General features: G+C 44.0%; 1 protein-coding gene across 1 annotated transcript in view; it reads left to right on the forward strand.

The window, feature by feature from the left end:
- The window catches only part of LOC146195481 (uncharacterized), a 37,689-nt gene that overhangs the window by 9,266 nt on the left and 9,790 nt on the right, over positions 1–18,633 (forward strand). Inside the window, exons 3-7 of the mRNA XM_084596812.1 lie at positions 1,853–1,923; positions 2,934–3,011; positions 7,202–7,289; positions 8,648–8,694; positions 15,628–15,705. Coding sequence (XP_084452938.1) covers positions 1,853–1,923; positions 2,934–3,011; positions 7,202–7,289; positions 8,648–8,694; positions 15,628–15,705 — 362 coding nt within the window. The remainder of the gene's footprint in view (positions 1–1,852; positions 1,924–2,933; positions 3,012–7,201; positions 7,290–8,647; positions 8,695–15,627; positions 15,706–18,633) is intronic.

Below are 18,633 nucleotides of genomic sequence, written 5' to 3' on the forward strand. Positions count from 1 at the left end.
GGTCCATTTTCATATGTTTTTGTGCATGCCGGAGAAAGCGGCGAAGATGGAAAGATGATGAAATTTTTAGACGCAAGCGCAGGCGATTGCGTAATCCTGGCCACAGCATTGCGCCTCCTCGCCCCCGTCGACATGGGAGAGAAAGCACGCCGGCCCATGCATGCATCCAACAGCGCTAGACCCGGTCCTCTTCACTTCGTGTCATAGAGAAGGCTCAGCGCGTAGGTGCAGTGCATGGCTTTGTGGTTTTAGAGAACTCCAAACTTCTCTAGCGAGCTGGAGGAGAGGAGTGTAGGTTTGAAGCGCTGGACTGTTTGCGCTCTTTTTCTGCGTCTAGAAGTTTCGGCGGCGGTTGAGAGCGCGGCATGTGGAGATCACCAGTTTTTAACGAAGCTACAGTAGCGGTAGCAGGCAGGTGCCGGCTTGGACGAAGGGACGAACGGAGTTATGAGTTCATGTTTCAAATAATGCACCTGCTGGCGGGGCAGTGTGTAGCGTAAATCAGTCTCTTTTGTCAAGGGTAGTTGCCTCTCTGTCGTTTGTAAACACACTTTTTTTGCTTGTCTCTTGTTCTTGTTATATAAAGTTTTTTCTACTGTTACTATCCCCCCCCCCCCCCCATCTCTCCCAAATTCGTCGTCCGTCATCTCTCTGTGTTTGAGCTTACACGTCGCCCGCCAAATCGACGAGCACCTCGAAGAGCTTCAGAAGAACAGAACATGAAGAACCCGATTTTACTGTGCTTGCAAACATAATTGCCTCATAATATATAAGGTGACCTGCACTGATTACCCTTCTTTGTATCTACCAAGAACTACATTTGTGCTGTGCTGCGGATATAGACTCCCAGCTGCAATAAAACCTGGGTTGGAGACGTCTTAAGCTTGCATCTCTTCATTTGATGCTTCCTTGTATACCTCTGCTCTTACCCTAAAGGCTTCATCTGCGTGTGTCAGTGTGCGGTCCTGTATGTTGCTTTTCATTGTGCTAATTGTATCGTTCCTTCAAGGGCAATGAAGAAATTATTTATGTTATGTGTGATACTGAAGCGTCCTGGGGAGCATACAAGTCCCTTATTAGGCGAGCTTCGAATCCCCTGAATGTTGCTGTTCCTTAACTCCGTTCAATGGTGGTCATCGGTTCCTCTACGCAAGAAGGAAATTTTCTCGTACATTTAATTCGATAACTGACCTTGTTATGAGGAAAAGCTATGCTACAAAAATAAGCACTTACTGTAATGATAAAAAATATTCAAAGCAGAAAGTCAGCGATAGACTAAAAAGTGAAATGCCTTCTATAAAAACTAATAGTAAGCGGCAGAGATATTGAAGTGGTTTATGTGATACAACCAACGAGGAGTAAATCCTTTGGCCTTCTGGCAAAATTCACTTTAAAATTAATGCTAAAAACGTTCTATTACAATCTTTGGCTAAATATTAATCAGAGCCAAGGCAGGTGACCGGCATTAGGTTTTGGGAAATTCAACTTAATTTGCAGCTACGATATTAGCATGCGGTCGCTTCTTTCTAGAGAGAGGGCTCAAATTAGTTCGGGATAAAAGGATATTTTTAATATGCTTTCATGGTTTCGTATATAATGTGAAATATCTTACAGATACAACGATTACACGTGCCTGCAATGCTTTATTTTGTGGCAGTTGGTTGAATGGGAGATTAATGTGTATATGAAAGCAAAGTTGTTATAACAAAAGAGGAAGAAACAGACATGAGAGAAGTACTGTTTTTCATGTTTCATACCCTTTAATTCGCGCTAATAACCTTTTTGAAAAGCCGCATGTCTGCATTGGAAAACATTATAGTGCTCACGCATACCGTGTCTCAATTTTCTCCAGGCGAAGAATCCCGTCAGAGTGCCGTGAACGCCTCTTGTATTACCCTACCACGTGAAGTTCTCGAAGACGAGGTGATGTATAATGCACATTTTTCGCCATCACCTCTCGCCAAGCAATATGTAACACAAATGCAGCCTTTAATGGGCTTCTGTTGATGTTATTATTTTACTGTCAGAGCAGCTTTAGATAAAATTGAATCTTTATGCCTTGGAACATGTCGTAATAAAGTAGAATAGCTTTATTTTCAAGTACTAGTCTAAGGCACCAAACTATACAAAAACTTTATTCCTTTTCTGCAAACGTATTTCTGGGCGCGCTCGACCCTGGCCAATTCTCCGCCGTGAGAATTGCATTGCGACTGAGGACATCACCACAATCATTTTCGTCCTTATTCCTGCCTTTATCATAAAAGCTTCAATAATAAAATTTAGCTGTAGTCTAGCTTTAGTTAACCCGGTAGGTTGCGCAAGCAAAGCCGACGTAGCTTCTCTTTCTGTTCTTTCATCGTCTTCTCTTTCTGTTGTTGTTGTTCTTCTTTTCCTTTTTTTTTCTTCTTCTCCTCCTTCTGCTGTTGCTGCTTCTGCGACTTGGCTTGGTTACTGATCGGATTTATCCGATGGCTTGATGAGAAGCCTCATCTGGGGCCGCTCTAAAGGTCAAACATGGCTACCGGCCGGGTTTACGCGACGGGCAGAAACCTGGCGTAGTATTGCCTACGTAATAATATTTCGCGGTCTGTTTTTATTTCTTTTGAAGTAAAGTTTCCATTTCGGCTACGAATTTATCGTAAAATTCGTACGTCATCTAATATGAAAGAACTGTACTCGTGTTCATCGATTCCCGAATGCAAAGAAGTGCTAGACTTTTAAATATGTTGGAAATAAGTATGTTTTCTATTCATAGCTCTATAAGGTATAATTGTAATGCTCAGGGTTGGGCTAGGTTTCATGGATTGTTTGAATAAAGCATTTTCTCACTAATTGTGGTCCAATATATACGGCATTAAATGGCACTCTATGATTAGCTTCAGCACAAAGAGTAATAAACGACGTACTTCATTTTTGTTTTTTCGTTTCTCTAGCACTTACTTCCCGTCTGTACCTACTTATGCTACAACACTGGGGAGACAAGAACTGCAGAAAATGGAACTCCGTGTGTTGTGAGTATTTCGTGCATTTTGCTTGTCCGTTTGTTCGTGTCAACATATAGAGGCTGCTAAAAGATCAGGCTCCTAATGCAAAGGATTTCAACACTACAGACAGTGCACCGAGAAACGCACGCTGGTGCACCGAAACGTAATATCAGATCAAAAATTAAATGTTAGAGCTTGTACGGAAGAGAAACTCAAAATATCTGAATGTGACCGCCAGTGAATACACTGCCTACCCTGAAATTTATTGTCGTTTGTTAGAGTTTTTTTTTATTAATAAGGTTGTGAATGCATAAAAATCCTACTTCAAACTTCACTAACACTGGAATATTTCGTAAACACTAATTTCATTCAGATTTGCTAACATAAAATGCTGAAGAAAAAGTAAAATGGGATCGCATTGGTCATACTATTTGTACGTCGAGCTATTCCTTTTTTTTTAAACGCGTCGAAGAAGGCACTAAAGAAAAGTTACCTTTTTTCAGGGAAATTAAGAACCAAGTGCTGTGTGATTTGTTTCTGTGCACTACGTTCTCCAGCAAGTTAGATTTTATAACAAAGGCCCCCTTGCAACGAAGCAGACGTCTTAAATCATAACATTTAAAGATAGTAGAATAAAACCGTAGAATAAACATCGTTATAGTCGTACGCAGCCCAGACTGTTATTCGGCAATCTGTGACCGGTATGATATTAGGCATATTACAGTCCACGCTCAAATTTAGTCTTAACATGCACATATTCAGCAATCTGCGTACTCCTAGGATCTATATGCACTCCTACTTATCTTTGTTAATCGCCTGCAGTATGCTGCAGCCTAAGACAAAACAGACGAAAACAGAAGATGTAATATTTTTCCAGATTGAGAATAAAGCCGCATAAACAATGTCACGAAGCAGAGAAAAATGCCTGTGAAGTGGACGGGTGAAAGAAGAAAATCCACTAAAATGGCGAGAATTGGGCCTAGTTGGTTATTCATAATTGGTTTCACCGCGCTAACACATTGAACGACAGAAAAGACAAACACCACGGAGCGCGAACTAACAACTGGTTTTAATGGATGAAACGGAAGTCATTTTATACACACAACGTGGTCGTCATCAAACAAACATAAGCAACGAGGAAACATGAGGAAACAATCATCGCAGGGAACAAAGGCATACAGCTAGACACACTCTTCGCGATAATCTAAGCAAATCAACTTCTTTCGCAGACAACGACAGTGATACGTTGCTGATACACATATCGGCCCTGACGGATTTGATTTTAAACGCTTCTGTGATCTCTCTTTCGGTTTTATTATCAGAATGCGAAATAACAGCGGTTTTTTCAAATTGAGGCTTACATTTGCAGTGCTGGCAATGCGCAGCCAGCTTCCCTGGATGCGCGATTGATTTGCAATTGATAGCATGCTCATTTAGCCTTTTGTTTATGCACCGACCCGTTTGGCCGACATACTTCAATCCGCATGAGAGGGGAATGGAATAAACCACGCCTGTATCGCATTCGACGTGTTTCCTCTCATGGTTGGTGGTGCAACGAAGTTTGGGTGTTTCATCGAGTCTGTTTATTTTTGCGCACAACCCCGATAGCTTTTTGTGTGCCGTGAACACCACGGGAACTTCGTGTCTGCCTGCAATCTTTTTTAGACCGTGCGGTACTCCGTGTACATACGGGATGACAGTCGGACGCGTGATCTTCTTGGAACCTCCAGGGTCATTTTTTTCTTTATTTTTTTGCGGTCAATGTTTTTAGGATTTTTTTCTGAAATCGAGGCCAGGAGAATATCAGGCTACCCGCTATCTTTTAACCTTGCAACCTGTTGGATAATTCCTTGCTCTACCTTATGCACGCATGACTTCCTGATGCTCTGAATTATACATGTATTAGCGATGAACCGTTTGATTAATTTTGAGTGTCCAGAATCATACCTTAAAATCGCTTTCTCTCCTTTTGTCTTGTAAAGCCAACACGTGTGCTCTAGGCCCTTATGAATTTCGAGGTCCAGAACCCTAATCACCGATTGTTCAGGCAGTTCAAACGAGAATTTTAGTCCCTTGAACGCCGTTTCAAACAAATTAATAACGAAGTTGGGGTTTACAGTACTGCTTGCATCACCAGAAAAACACACCAAAAAATCACCAACATAACGGAAACATGCAAGCACTCCGAGGGATTCGAGCTGGTGCTTCAATGCCCTATTTCCTTTTGCCATGTACAGGTCAGACAAAATCGGCGCCAAGCAGGAGTCGATGCAGATCCCAGTGCGCTGCTCGAAAAGGTTCCCTTCGAATTCGACAAACAGAGATCCCAAGTACAACTGGAGCAAGTCTAAAAAAGCACGAACACTAGTACCGCATTGATTTTGGAATTTTGTGGGTCCAAAGTACTCCACAGCCTCCTCGACGGCGGTCACGGCATCAGGTTTTGGGATGTTGTAGTACATGTCCTGAACATCGATGGAGAGGCAACTAACGTTGCGGCCTTCTTTAGGAAGTCCACGACTTTTTCAGATCCCTGTATTCTGTACGGGTCATCTACTTCCAAAGTACAGAGATGCTGTTGCAGGTATCGTGCCACGCTCCTTTGCCAGGTTTCTTTGTCTTCCACAATCATCCGCAAGGGGTTGCCATCTTTATGGATCTTTACTGTGTAGAATGGTCGAGGACAAAGTTCCCTTTTGATTTCAGTTCCCTTGCTAAGCTCTCCAGGCCAGATTTTTCGCAAAGGCTAACCGCTTCTTTTTTCCTGCTTTTAACCTTTTTTGTCCCGGATGAGATCCTTTCAAAGTTCTTTAAAATTGCCTCCTGTGCCTTGTGCACGAACTGTTGTTTTGTTAAAATGACGAACTGTCCCGTCTTGTCCGAAAGGTGAAGCGTGAGGTTATTGTCTTTGAAAAAATAAATTGTTTCCTTGAAAAGGCGCCCACCTTCGTGAGGCCGGGAGTATCGCCTGGCTACCCCAACACCTTCATCAATCACGGCAGGTCTAAATTTTTCCTGTACTCTATTTGCGACAGAATGAACCATGCCCAGGAGCTGGGTTGACGTTGCATGGACCTGCACGGCAAACTTAGGACCCTTGTCAAGGGTATCCTTCACTTTTGTATTTACCTAGATTCCGGACAGGTTGATGTGGCCCTGTTTCCCATTCTTCTGCATTCCCTTCCTTGGAAGCGCCGCGAACGAATCCTTCCAGTTTTTCTCGCCAAGGAACTCGGCGAGGCCGAAGAAAGACCAAGCCATGGACTTGCACGCCCTTTTGTCCAGAGTCATTTCGCAGATCACTTGAATGTTCTGTCTGTAGAACCGAATCTGTCGCCAACTTTCGGCCTGAAGGATTTTACACAAGCGTCTGGCCGTCTTCTCTGTGGGAGCCATTCTTCCAAGAAGCGCCTCTAGCACTGGTGATGCGAGTCCTTGCTTCAAGGCGTACGTGAGTGTCATTGTGCGTGACCTTTGTTGTGCGATGCAGTGGACAAAATAGTAAATGCGGGGTAAAAGAGGAAGGTTAGGAACAGTAAGGCCCGATGTACTTTTTTGTCGTTCTTGTCTTTTCTTGCCTTTTCTGTCGGTCAATGTGTTAGCGCGGTGAAACCAATTAAGAAAATCCAAACTGCAAGAAAGATGACTCTCCCTCTCTCTTTTCTATGTTTTGGTTTTGCTTCAACTTCGTCATTTTGTTTTCCGATTACATATTCTTTTTTGTGTTGTTTCTTAAGACACTCACTGGCAATACCAGCGTTCTCGATAGCCTTGATAGCGCATTTCTTCAAGTACTCAGCTAAAGCATCATGCGCGCGAACTCGATACTATATAGCATAACATGTTAGAAAACAATTCGACATTTTGCGGCACAGAATATAGGCCATAGAGGAAATTATATCTAGAATAGCATCTGCAACCGACGATGACTGAGTGTTTGATTTCGCTGCAATCACAGATTTAATCATTTTTGAATACGGGGCAACGTAACGGAGCTACATATATTCTGTAGTTTCATATTAGTGGTTTTTAATTTCTAGTCCAAAGGGTGAGCTTCCTCCTTTGCTAATTGAACTCTTGAAATGGAGAGTCATTATTTAGAAGATATTCCGAATGCCGAGTAAAGCGCTGACACTGACTGAAGTTACTGCTCTTTTTTGCATGTGCTGATGTCTCAGGCTCTTCTGTAAATATTTATTGAAAGTTCTTTCCTACAGCTCCGGCGCAAATGGTTTGGAGAACTTCTTACAGGATATAAAGCACCAACGCGAGCCGGTATATGCGAGAATGGATCCTGCGTTGAAGGTGAGTTTAAGTAAGGTCATTCATTTTCACCACTGATATGATGCTTCAGGACCTAAACGCCTGAAAAGCGGAAAAAAAGAGGAGAAGAAAGAATTGTCGAACACAAATCACAAAAATCGAAGTACTCATCTGCAGCCACCAAATTCATATCTGCTTGTCTATTCCATCGTAATTAGTGAAGTCCTTGTAGCACTCTGGAGTGCATGGGCGCCTTCGGCTGTCAGTGTGGAGGCGCCATCATTTCTATCGAAATTCGCTTCTTTGCTCACTTGTTTTACTTTACCATTTTGGTGTGGAAAGCTAAAGCATGATAGATTGGCATGCGGAAGCTGCTGTGCTCTGTTTTGCAGAAGCTAACTAGGGTTATGATGCTTACATTTTAATGGTAGTTTATAGCTACAAGTGTCTATGAGGCCTGGCTTCCTAAAGTCGATTGCCGCGTTTCCATGCCAACATAATAGTTTGAGAGATGCGCAAGGAGACCCCTTTCATTTCAGAGGTACATAAAAAGAAGTATAGAGCTTATGCTTTGAGGCACCTATGTTACGTCTGTCCTCTATTAAAGCGATTGACGTGTGACTGTCTCCTGTCGACAAATTATGTATCTTCATGGCAAGTACATGCACTGCTAGCCAGCTAATGGTGGAGGGAGTTAAACGTGCCAACATATGCCAGTAATGTTTCTGGCCTTAGACTGCTAGACGGTTAAGAAATATCGCTTGCTGGGGCTTCAGTCTTCGGTGGCATCTGTATATATTTAATGCCAGAAGGTTACTAGGATCAAAATATACACAGATGCTACTGAATACTGATGCCCTGCCCAAGAAAGTTTTTAACCCTGTCAGCAGTCAAAGACTTCAAATGTTCTGGGCTAATGTTGCCGTGTTTAAGTCACTTGCACCATAATAGAATGCCTCATAAGATAGGCTGTCAGCAAGGAATAAAAAGTTGTCGAAACCCTATGCACCTTTGCCGCCCCTTCCAAAATTACATTTGTCCGCCAATTAACATAAAATAAAACTTGGCTGCACCGCTTGAACAACTTTTCTTTACTGTACATCAAAGGTCATTCTTTTTTTATTAAAGAGCCTTATATGAATGGACACCTGTCTGAAAAAGAGGTAGAACCTTTTGTTATATATTTCAACAATGACTCCATAGTACGCTCATATATTGAAAGATGAATCGTTTTCACAGTGGTCTTATATGCTATTTGGGCGAACGCACATTCTGGTGCTACTCGCGCGAATGAATGCATAGGTCTTTAAAGGGTTGTCAGTTTTTTACTTTGGAAGCAATAACAGAAGCATTGACATTTGGTTTATATAACAGTGGTACTCTTATTTTATTTCTTGCAGATAAGGCACAAAAATGCAAGCCTAAACTGATAGAGGCTACAAAGCAGGTATGTTTGTATTTTTTCATTAATGGTTTTCAAGGCTATCTCAACTGCATTTCCTGTTATAATGACGAAGTGGGTTTGCGCGCACGCACGCACGCGGAGAGAAAGAGAAAAAGGATTACAGAACGGCTGTAGAGCAGTCGATTGCTGCGTGCTGTCTTATTACGGTACAAAATATTTTGGCGATAAGGATATCAACTTAAATCAGGGCCTTGACTTGGACTGCTGACAGCTCTCATGAGCTTCTCGAGACTTCAACCGCCGCCGCCCTTCCTGCCGACTCCCTATCGTCCTCCCCTTCCGTGGGAGCAATGGTAGCGGGCGTACCACAATTACATGCTGGCGTCTGGGGCCTCTACACTTTTTCAGACCGGCGAAAGGCCACCCTGCTTAACTACTTGGGACTTGACGGTCACCGAATTTATATACATTACCGCCATCTTACCTTTCAGCGCCGACCGCTGCTGCCTCACACGCCATGACGAATTCAACGAGGCAGTTTGCATACTAGCGACGCACTACAAGCCCTTCGTAAATGTGATCGTTGCACGCTACCGTTTTGGCGCCGAGTACGAGCTACAGGAGAGACAGGTAATGAGTAATTCACTGCTCTTCGCAGCCTTGCGGGACTGGGAACCTTGCGGACGACTTGATTCGAGACCAGCTGTTGGAGAAGACCACTAATCACCATTTGTATGAACGCCTTTTCATAAAAGGCTGTTATTTGACTCTGTCGCATGCTGTGGCCCTTGCTTGACAGTGCGAGCAATCTTCTCATGAAGCAAAAAGATCTTTGAAGAGGTAGTTCCAATACAGTGTGTAGGATGCGAGCGCACATCCGAAAGGGCTCCTCTGACCTCTGGCAGCAAATGCAATTACCTTCCTGTGTACTTCCGGTGCACTCGTGCTATCACTGCCGGCCTACTACCCACCTTGCGAACAACTCTGTATGCCGAGCCCGCAAACGGAAGTGTCATCATTGCGGCGCAGTGGGCCATTTCGATTATATCTAAGTCGTGCAATTGCTCCGGTCAAGAAGTCGAAAATTATTCCTCCATCAGGGCTACAAATCTACAGGTTTCCACTCTTTTTCTATAGTGCTACCTGTTGCTTTCTCAGAAAAGCCTAGGGATAAACATACAATTGACATCATGAGACCTTTCGGCCAAACTTCTAGCGACTGTCGCTTTACGATCACGCGCATTGAGTACTACGGAAAGTAGGCGGAGATTTCTTTTACAAATACTATCACAACTGCAATAATTAAAAACTTCTTGGCATCTTCGCTCGTGAGAGTTACTGTCAAGAGATTTTTAGATCATGGACTGCAATGTGTATCCACTGATTTTCAAATATTTCTTCATGAACGGGGAATACACCACTGCTACTCCTCGATTTACCACTCTCAAGCCAGTAAATTTGTGGAGCGATTTAATGGGGTTTTCAAGGCATATCGAGCTCACTCTGTGCGAGCGACCTACCTTACGTACAGCTATCATCGACTACCTCCGTGTATACAGCTGTACGCCACATGCCACGAAAGAAATCGCCCCAGCTATCCTGCTTCATGGCTGGATGCCCCGCAAGAATACAACGTGGTGGGCCTGCCGGATCAGTGCTTCTCGAATAGTCCTAAAAGACGCTTAAGCTCTTACGCCAACGGTTGGAGGAGAATCAAGGCACGTACAAGCGTTACGCAGACCAGCGGCGCCAAGCACCAGGACTTTCAGATTGGTGACTACGTGCGAGTTCGCAAGCTGACCGTTCGCAAGCGAGCCGCAAGCTGGCGGTTCGGTTTCGGGAACCTCGAAGAGTTGTGGAGCGACATGGGCCCGCCTCATACCTGCTGGATGACGGACGTGTGTGGCACTCATCAAAATTTATGGCTGTTAGGCAAGCAGTTGTTCAGCGCTAACCTTCATACTCCGGCGGCTGTCTTCGCTGAAATTTTTCCGCCAACAAACTGCATTCGAGTGTCGACCAGTTCACGTTTCGGAAACATGGACCAAATTTCAACAACCCCATTAAGCCTAACCTCGCCTAACACTAATTCTGCTCATGTTAGCCCAAATGCTCTCTATTCCTTGTATTCGGCTTCGCCCTGTATAGAACCAAGCAGCACTCTTCAACCCACATGTGCCTCAACTGTAGCAACGTCTACTCTTCCTGCGCCCCGCAGAAGCACACATGAAAAATCAGACTTCCCGTAAGGTTCGAGTACTATGCAATGCTTTAGAGGGCTGTAAACATTCGCCAGAATTTCTATTGTTTTTAGTGCGGCGGAATTCTGATAAAGACGAAGCGTGTTTGCATGCTCGCGCGCGTAGAAAACGAGAAGAATCAATACAGAACGGCTGTAGAGCAGTAGAGTGCTGCGAGCGGCGTTATACCGATACAGCAATTCGAAGCCCAAATTTATGGGGCGGCACGATGTCAGGTGGGTTTATGAGGTTTGGAAGATTGCGGATGAAGTGAATGCAGCTGGCACAAGAGCAGGGATATTGAAGGAATACGATAGTCGCCTTCGCCTTGCAGAAGGTGAAGTCAGGCAGTTGCTGCTGGTAAAAATGAAGCGCCGTCCTTGCGTGAAGCCTCTCTGGGTCAAGTGCGATGAATTTGTGTGTCGAGTCAGAAAGGATTAATTTCGTATTCTTTAGTCACAAACTGTGAGGAGTGCGGAGAGCATTCCGTGAAATTTGCAGAACATAGTGTCTTCAGGGTAATTAGATTGTAGTTTTCAGATACTAAGCATATTACGCCCGTACAGGATAATGCGAGTGCTGCAGTGCATAATACTGATATGTTTGGTTGCAATGTGCATACCATTGTTATGCCTTAATTTCTCTAAACCTCACGTAGCCAAAGTTGTAAGTTGCAGCTATTCCGATAATTTCAAGAATGGAGGGCCCATATTTGAACTGAGGCACTTTTAACGCCGCAATAGAGGGCCGATCTTCCAAAACTATGGTGTTTGCGTTTCATATAAAAGACCACGGGCTCTGGAAGGTATAGTAGCTTACAGGTAACAAAACTGGCACTGAGTAGTCCTTTGCTTGAGGCCGTGGGCTTGGTCTATTTGGCAGAATTGAGTTTTCAACTCGGGTTTCTCAACTCAGATGTGAGGCTCAGGAGAATAAAACTGTACAGAACCCTTGCACTCTGATTCACATCTTGCTACCTCTAGGCCAGGCAGGCGCGCTCGTACGACTTGGTTAATCTGGGTTTTTAACCATTTCGGTGGACCCTTGGCAGAGAAGACTGTGTACTGAATAGTCCTTGTGAGATAATATAGACAAATTAGGAGATTTGGGTGGAATCGTGACGCACCGCCTAGACCTCTGCTTATACAAATCTGGATATTAGGCATGAAATGCATAAAGGTAAAAGTTTTCGCGTAGCGCAGTTGACCATGATGAAAACCCAATGGAAAACAGAGAATTGAATCTAAAAGTAGTGTATGCGTCAACAACACCGTGTTTTAAATCTGAGGTACCGCTATTATTTCGCGTGTGTTTACCGCCCAACTTGCCGCAGCATGCGATTCAAAATAAATATAGTGGGGTTCAACACTGTCCAAATTAGTTCATCGAGCGTACGTTCTCTAATATATTGTTTGGTAATGACTAAACAATGGCATGTCTATAATGCGCTGGTCAGTAGCCATACAAATTTATACTGCACAATTCCCCATATTTGAATGATAATAAATTGCATTAAATATTATCCATAAATGATTACCTAAACTAGCAGTTTATGCTTTCTTTCACCAGTAGCAGTCCAGTGATATACTACACAATATATTTTTGGTTTGCTCGGCTACCAAACCGATGTACCTAGGCTCGAACTGAACCGCCGCCATGTCAACCGCAAAGGCCTGTACGAGCTCTGCGATGTTAGTGCACGTTAGATATCCCCATGTGGTAGAAATTACAAGGTACCCCTCAAATACGCAGCTGTTTTCTTCTCTCTTTTACTCCCGTTTTCTCCGCTTTACTAACGGCGCGGTCAGGTGTACACCCAGAAGCATGACAAGTACTGCGCATTGCCTTTCCTATAATGCTTTAAAGACCAGCAATGATCTTTGACGTGAACAAGATGGGACAACCCTGAAGGCACCAGCCTGCGTCAACAGGGGTGAAAAGGGGTTAGCGCCTACAGTACTATATTTAACCAAAATTATGAAAACTGAATGTCAGATTTTACAGTACGCCTTATACGTTGTCGCTCTCATTGAACAACCATTAACATCCTAGAACGGACTGTAAATTGAAATCCCGTTACAATGACGGAGTATTTCCCAGGTAGCACAAAGCGGGCTATGAAGGGTGGGCCCCGGTGGGCCCGATGTAGACAATGCAGGACAGCCCCGGTGGGCTCAATGTGGGTGCTGCAAGAGGGGCCGACGTAGGCCCGAAGCGGGCTGTCGACAAAGCCCCAATTGGCCCCACTAGGGGCCGATGCAGGCAGCCCTTGCGGGGCTGCCCACATTTTTCCGGCATTGTTAAAAAGGCACGTCCCGCCAACTCCCCGCGATGGTCCTACTTTGGACCGATTTGGGCAGCCGCTTTGGAGGAACATTTTTTTTTTTATTTCAGTTAGCCCCTCAGAAAATGACATAGGACCAATGCGGGTTCTATAGCGCTAGCCACACTTGGGCTTGCCCACATTATTCTCATAGGGGTCCGACGTAGGAAATTGATAGAAAGCCCTAGTCCAAGTTTTCCCAATCAATATTTAGGCTCATAATTAAGTAATTACTTTATACATGTCTGCACTTTCTAAGCAGCCACAATATTAAATTTTACAATAACTCATAACATTCATCTAGCCGAAATGACTCCATGTACATCTTGTTCAGGCTATGGAGATGTGTGTTCTGAACAGTAATATTGTACTGCGAGTTGCAGGCTGTCCAAAGCAACCACATAAGAGGCAACAGTTAGCAATCAGTTTGTTTTAGTATATGTAGCGCAATTTGCACGAGCGGGAGAACTAAAGCCATGTAAATTTCTAATCGACTAAACATGGCCACAACTGCTATACAAATCATCTATAACAGTAATTTAGGGCAACATCTAATGCAAATAAAAGTTGGAAACAATGATTACGCAATTGCACGCACGCCTTCTAGCCCCATTACGGCCGATGTGGGACCTATAGCGGTTTTGTGTTGGCAGCCCCAATTGAGCTGGGTGTTGGTTTTGAACCTAAAGCCCACTTGCTATTGCACGTGCCTTCAAATTCCCCACAAGGGACCAATTTTGGTTTCATGCGGGCCCTCCCGCCTTCAAGCCCCATTACGGCCCATGTGGGATGTAAAGCAGTTTTATGTGGGCAGCCCCAATTTGGCTGGACGTTGTTTTTGAACCTAGAGCCCACCTGCTGTTGCATGGGCCTTCAAAGCCCCCACAAAGGACCGATTTTGGTACCATGCGGGCACGCCCGCCTTCAAGCCCCATTACAGCCTATGTGGAACCTAAAGCGGTTTAGCTAAGGCTGCCTCATTTGGGCTTCACGAGGGCTTGCCCAAATTGAGCCTTTATTCATATTTCACCTGCCCTCAAGTAACCTACAAGGAGCCGATTTGGGCAGCATGTGGGTATGTCCGTTTTCTTGCCCCACTACGGCCGATGTTGGTCCCACAAAGATTTAATGGGGGCGGCCTCACTTCGGATCTATGAGGGCTTTCCCATAAAATGCCCACATTTAGGTTGGATTGCCCTCAAATATCCGGCAAGGGACCCTTGTGGTCTGGATGCAGGAATGTGCTCTGCATTAGCCCAAGAAACGCCGCTATGGGACCCATGCAGGAGGAGCAGGGGCAAGCCCAAATGGGGCTTGCCCACATTTGCCCCATCGGGGACCGATGCAGGTTTTATGATGGTTGCCCCAGCCCCACATGCCTACATCGGACCTACTGGGGCCCCACAGTCTGTGCTACCTGGGTTATAAAACGCCCTGAAAAGAGGGCTGTATAAGGGGGGGGGGGAGGAGCGCGACCAATAGCAAGAGAATAAAGAGTCATGAAATTGATTTTCCGGTTTTAGAGAACACCAGTAAAGACCACCTTTAGTTAAAACTTATTGAATGCTTGGAAACTGAGCGACACAGAATATGCTACGCCATTTCGAACCAATTATTTAAAACGACCTTATAAACGTGTTGTGAAGCCTGAATTCCCTTCGAATGTCTATAGGCAAACAAAGAAGGAGCAAGGCTGTCCATTCCAGAAACAAAGAAGGAGCAGGGCTGTCCATTTTCGAGCTTGCATTCGTACAGTATTTGTGCTTGCGGTTCTATAGGTGTGTCTCAGCTGCGTTTTTAACCATGTGATTTCTGCAGCTGCCAACAGGTACGCCCTGGTGACAAAATCGGCTTTCAATGTAGTCTCTTCAGTTTTGTTGTATATATTTAAAAATTAGCGAAATTGCCTTTTCAGCTTGTGTGCTTCGCCCTCAAATTACAGGAAAAAACTGGAAAGCCCTAATAAGGGGTAACATTTGTTGCCTTTGTTTAGAGGGTGATAACTCTCCTGCATTCAAAATAAAACCTCTCAAACGAAACAAATTCATGCCCCCATGCTTTGCGCCTGCCGTTCTAAACCATAGCTTCCGATTGCAAGCGTGCACTGTCTGACCTGAATGTGGACAGTAAAAGAAAATGCCCGAGCTTTGCGGGCGAGAGGGAAAGTGGTGCCTGAGAGGTAGCCCCGTTCAAAGCTGAATGTAGCTAGTAATTTTGTTGCATATATCGATACCAACCTATAGCTATAAACAGAGTTCGTAGTATCAGCGTGGCTTTTAAAATCTTTCGCATCGAGTCTGCCGTTTTTGTTCTGAGACTTATTGCTTAGATTTTTTATTATTGATTTCTCTTCTGCTTTACCGGCGAAACGCTTTTCTTACAGAGCATGCAAAAACCTTCTTTTTGTTACAGGTGAGAGTGGTCAAAGAATGCACCCTCAAGTGCCCCAATGGAACTTCTGTGCATGTGCCAAATGGAAGGCAGTGTGCGGTAAGTCTGCCTCAAACATACATCACTTTTTAATAATTGCATCATGAGGTTGTAACTATACAAAGAAATTCAGAAATATATAAGGCATGTGCCTTCCGCGTTTGAATCACGCTGTCTGCTAACTTTTGTTTGAACACCTCTTGTATCCACTGAGGCATAAAGATTTGTGATCAGTTGTATATTGGCGCTGGCGACTTCAACGCTGATCAGGCAGCCGAGGCGGAATCGCAGGAATAACTGGCGAGCCAATGAGCTCTGCTGTCTTTGAGGTAGGCAAGGCTTCTAGAAACAAGGTGGCATAGGTTGATTTGAATCACACATCTGGAGTGTTAGATGCTGGCTGATATTGTTGAGATGACTAGTGGTTTCCTAGCAAGGGAATCAAGTCGACGCCCCATGCCACTCATTAGGGGAAGACTTTTCAAACTGCATCGTTGATGCCGCGTCTCCTGTCCATTCCGAGGGCTGCACTTTTTGGTAGAGCGCGGTAATTCAGAGGGTGGGCACTTGCGTTTAGTACCTAGATGATCTCTTATATTTCAGCTACATAGTTCCAAATAGCGCTCTCCCATGGTTTTCATGGGAAAACACAGTTCTTCGAGTACTTTATGCTGCCTTCAGCACAGTGTCATGTCTAGTCTATAGGCTGATAAATAAAGGCTATGCTACGGTAACACTGCTAGGATTATTTTATATGGTGATCTTTTTTATTTTCTTCTTATTACAGCTGCTAGGGTTACAGTTATGTTTAAACGTAAGTGGATAGCTAAATTTATATGATACATCAAGACTAGTAATTGTTTTCCATATTGTGAAGAAATGCTGCACATAAAAAGTACGCATCAAAAATTGACAAAAACGAGTGGAATACGAAAAGAATATAATACCCTCTTTTACCTGGCGGGGGAATATTTGCATAAAATCAAAATTCATGTTATCAAGACAAGCTCTGTAGCCGGGGCACTCTGGACATTGGCTGGACATTTCAGTGCTAAAAAATCAATATATTACACGAAGATAAATTTATAAATTTGTTGTTGCCTGCAAGTAATCAGTATCAGCGGAGATCAAGGGTAGAACTGGAGAACAAAAATGACTACACAGTATGAAAGAGCACTGAACAAGGCTAGAAGGGGAGCCTCATTTTGCAAGCAGAGCCAACGTTTCGACAAAAGGACTTGTCTTCGTCTGGGCAGCGTGATCATCACTGGCGGGGATTTAAATATAGTTTTCCTCCTGAAGAAGGAAAGGTATGGAGGGGGGTAGAGAGGGGGAAGGGTGCTACACGTACTCTGCCGAGTAATGTGTGTAATTGTTTTCAGTTGGCTATGTTTTAGATTAACTCAGGGAAACACTTTATTGAAAGGTTTCTTCTCCCTTATACTTTGTGTACTTTTGCACCGAGTAATAAATCTAATAATTTGTTCTGCTCGGCAACGCTTTAGATTCACTGAAAAAAAAATTCATTTATGCCTGTCCTTTTCACCCTCATGTATTCTGAATGCTTAATATCAAGCGCAATCGCCAAATATGTATGTCTCCATTTATATATAATGTCGGCTCCTTGACTAGTCTGCCGATCAATTTGCCAGCAGTGTTCCAAAAAACAAGGCTTGGGCCGATTTATGTGGTTTAATGTCCCAAAGCGACTTAGATTATGAGAGGCACCGTAGTGGAGATCTCCAGAAGTTTCACCCGCTTGGGGTTCTTTGACGTGCGCTGGTAACGCACTGCATACGGGCGCCTTGCTTTTGGCCCCCCCCCCCCCCCCCGAAAAACTGCCGTCACGAGTGCGATTCGATCCCGCATCCTTCGGCACAGTAGTCGAGCCCCGCCCTAATCCCTACACATATAAAAATAGATAATTTTGCTTGCTGACTTTTTGCTGCTTAAGACCGTAAGGGCTGCTTGAATGTTAGGCGGTAAAAATGTGTGCTGCCCTTTCAAAAGAATTTCTGATATAACAACCATGGTACATCCGCTCTATGAGAGAACACCAAATGCATGTCAAGCCAGTGTGTCAGTAGCATGCGTTCATTTATATGCGTAAATGCCCTATTTTATGCGTAGAACACGTAAGGAAAGTTCGTATAGTGTGGAGGCTTCCTGTTCGATGCAGTGAATCAGTCATGATTGCAGAAGAGAGAGAGAGACAAAAAAGACTAAGCGCAGTATTGAGTACTGTGCTGACAAAGGGACGATATAGTCCCAGTATAAGGCTTCAGGGTCGTTTACGTTACCACACCACTGCATTCTACTTTACCAATTTCGCAAAAACAGCACCACAGTCATATAAACGCAGTCTAGGTCATTATGGCAACTTCCGTTTTATAGCTATTTAGGCTCACATCAAAGCACCTTGTCATAAAATGCACACCAAACAGTTTCGCCCTAAGATATTGATCTCTATTGGTAGGCGAGCCTAATGAACAGCATTCTATTGAAAGCCGTTTCAAGGGTTCAGCCAAAACTATTACACGTTTTCGTTCAATCCAACTAGCACATGCTTCTCCTTTGCGTGTCTAACGCCTCATCAAAAACGTTTTCTGATAAAGGGCATACACTACAAGCCCTGCCAATTAAGTAAATGTCATAATCTTGCGTCACCTACCACCGCTGAAATATGAGGCGCCCGCGAAAACACCCAGATTTCTTTTGACAGTCCTGTACTTATGCAACGCAATGGTAATACGGCAATCATTGAGAGCTTTAGTGTGAAGGCGGTTACATGCACATCGTTGTTGTAAACTGGCCTCTAATCACTTATTCGATTACGTGTCGTGGAAAACTCACGCCGTTCACGCAGAATACAGCAATAGAACCTTTCATGACACGGTTAAAGTAGACTGAGCACTAAAAATGATGTTAAGGCGAGTCAACGATCACATCCAAGTTGCTAGAGTTTTATTATAAACTAAGGTAGTAGCA

Source organism: Amblyomma maculatum, chromosome 3 (assembly GCF_055883805.1).
Source record: "Amblyomma maculatum isolate TAMU_Amacu chromosome 3, ASM5588380v1, whole genome shotgun sequence".
NCBI lineage: Eukaryota > Metazoa > Arthropoda > Arachnida > Ixodida > Ixodidae > Amblyomma > Amblyomma maculatum.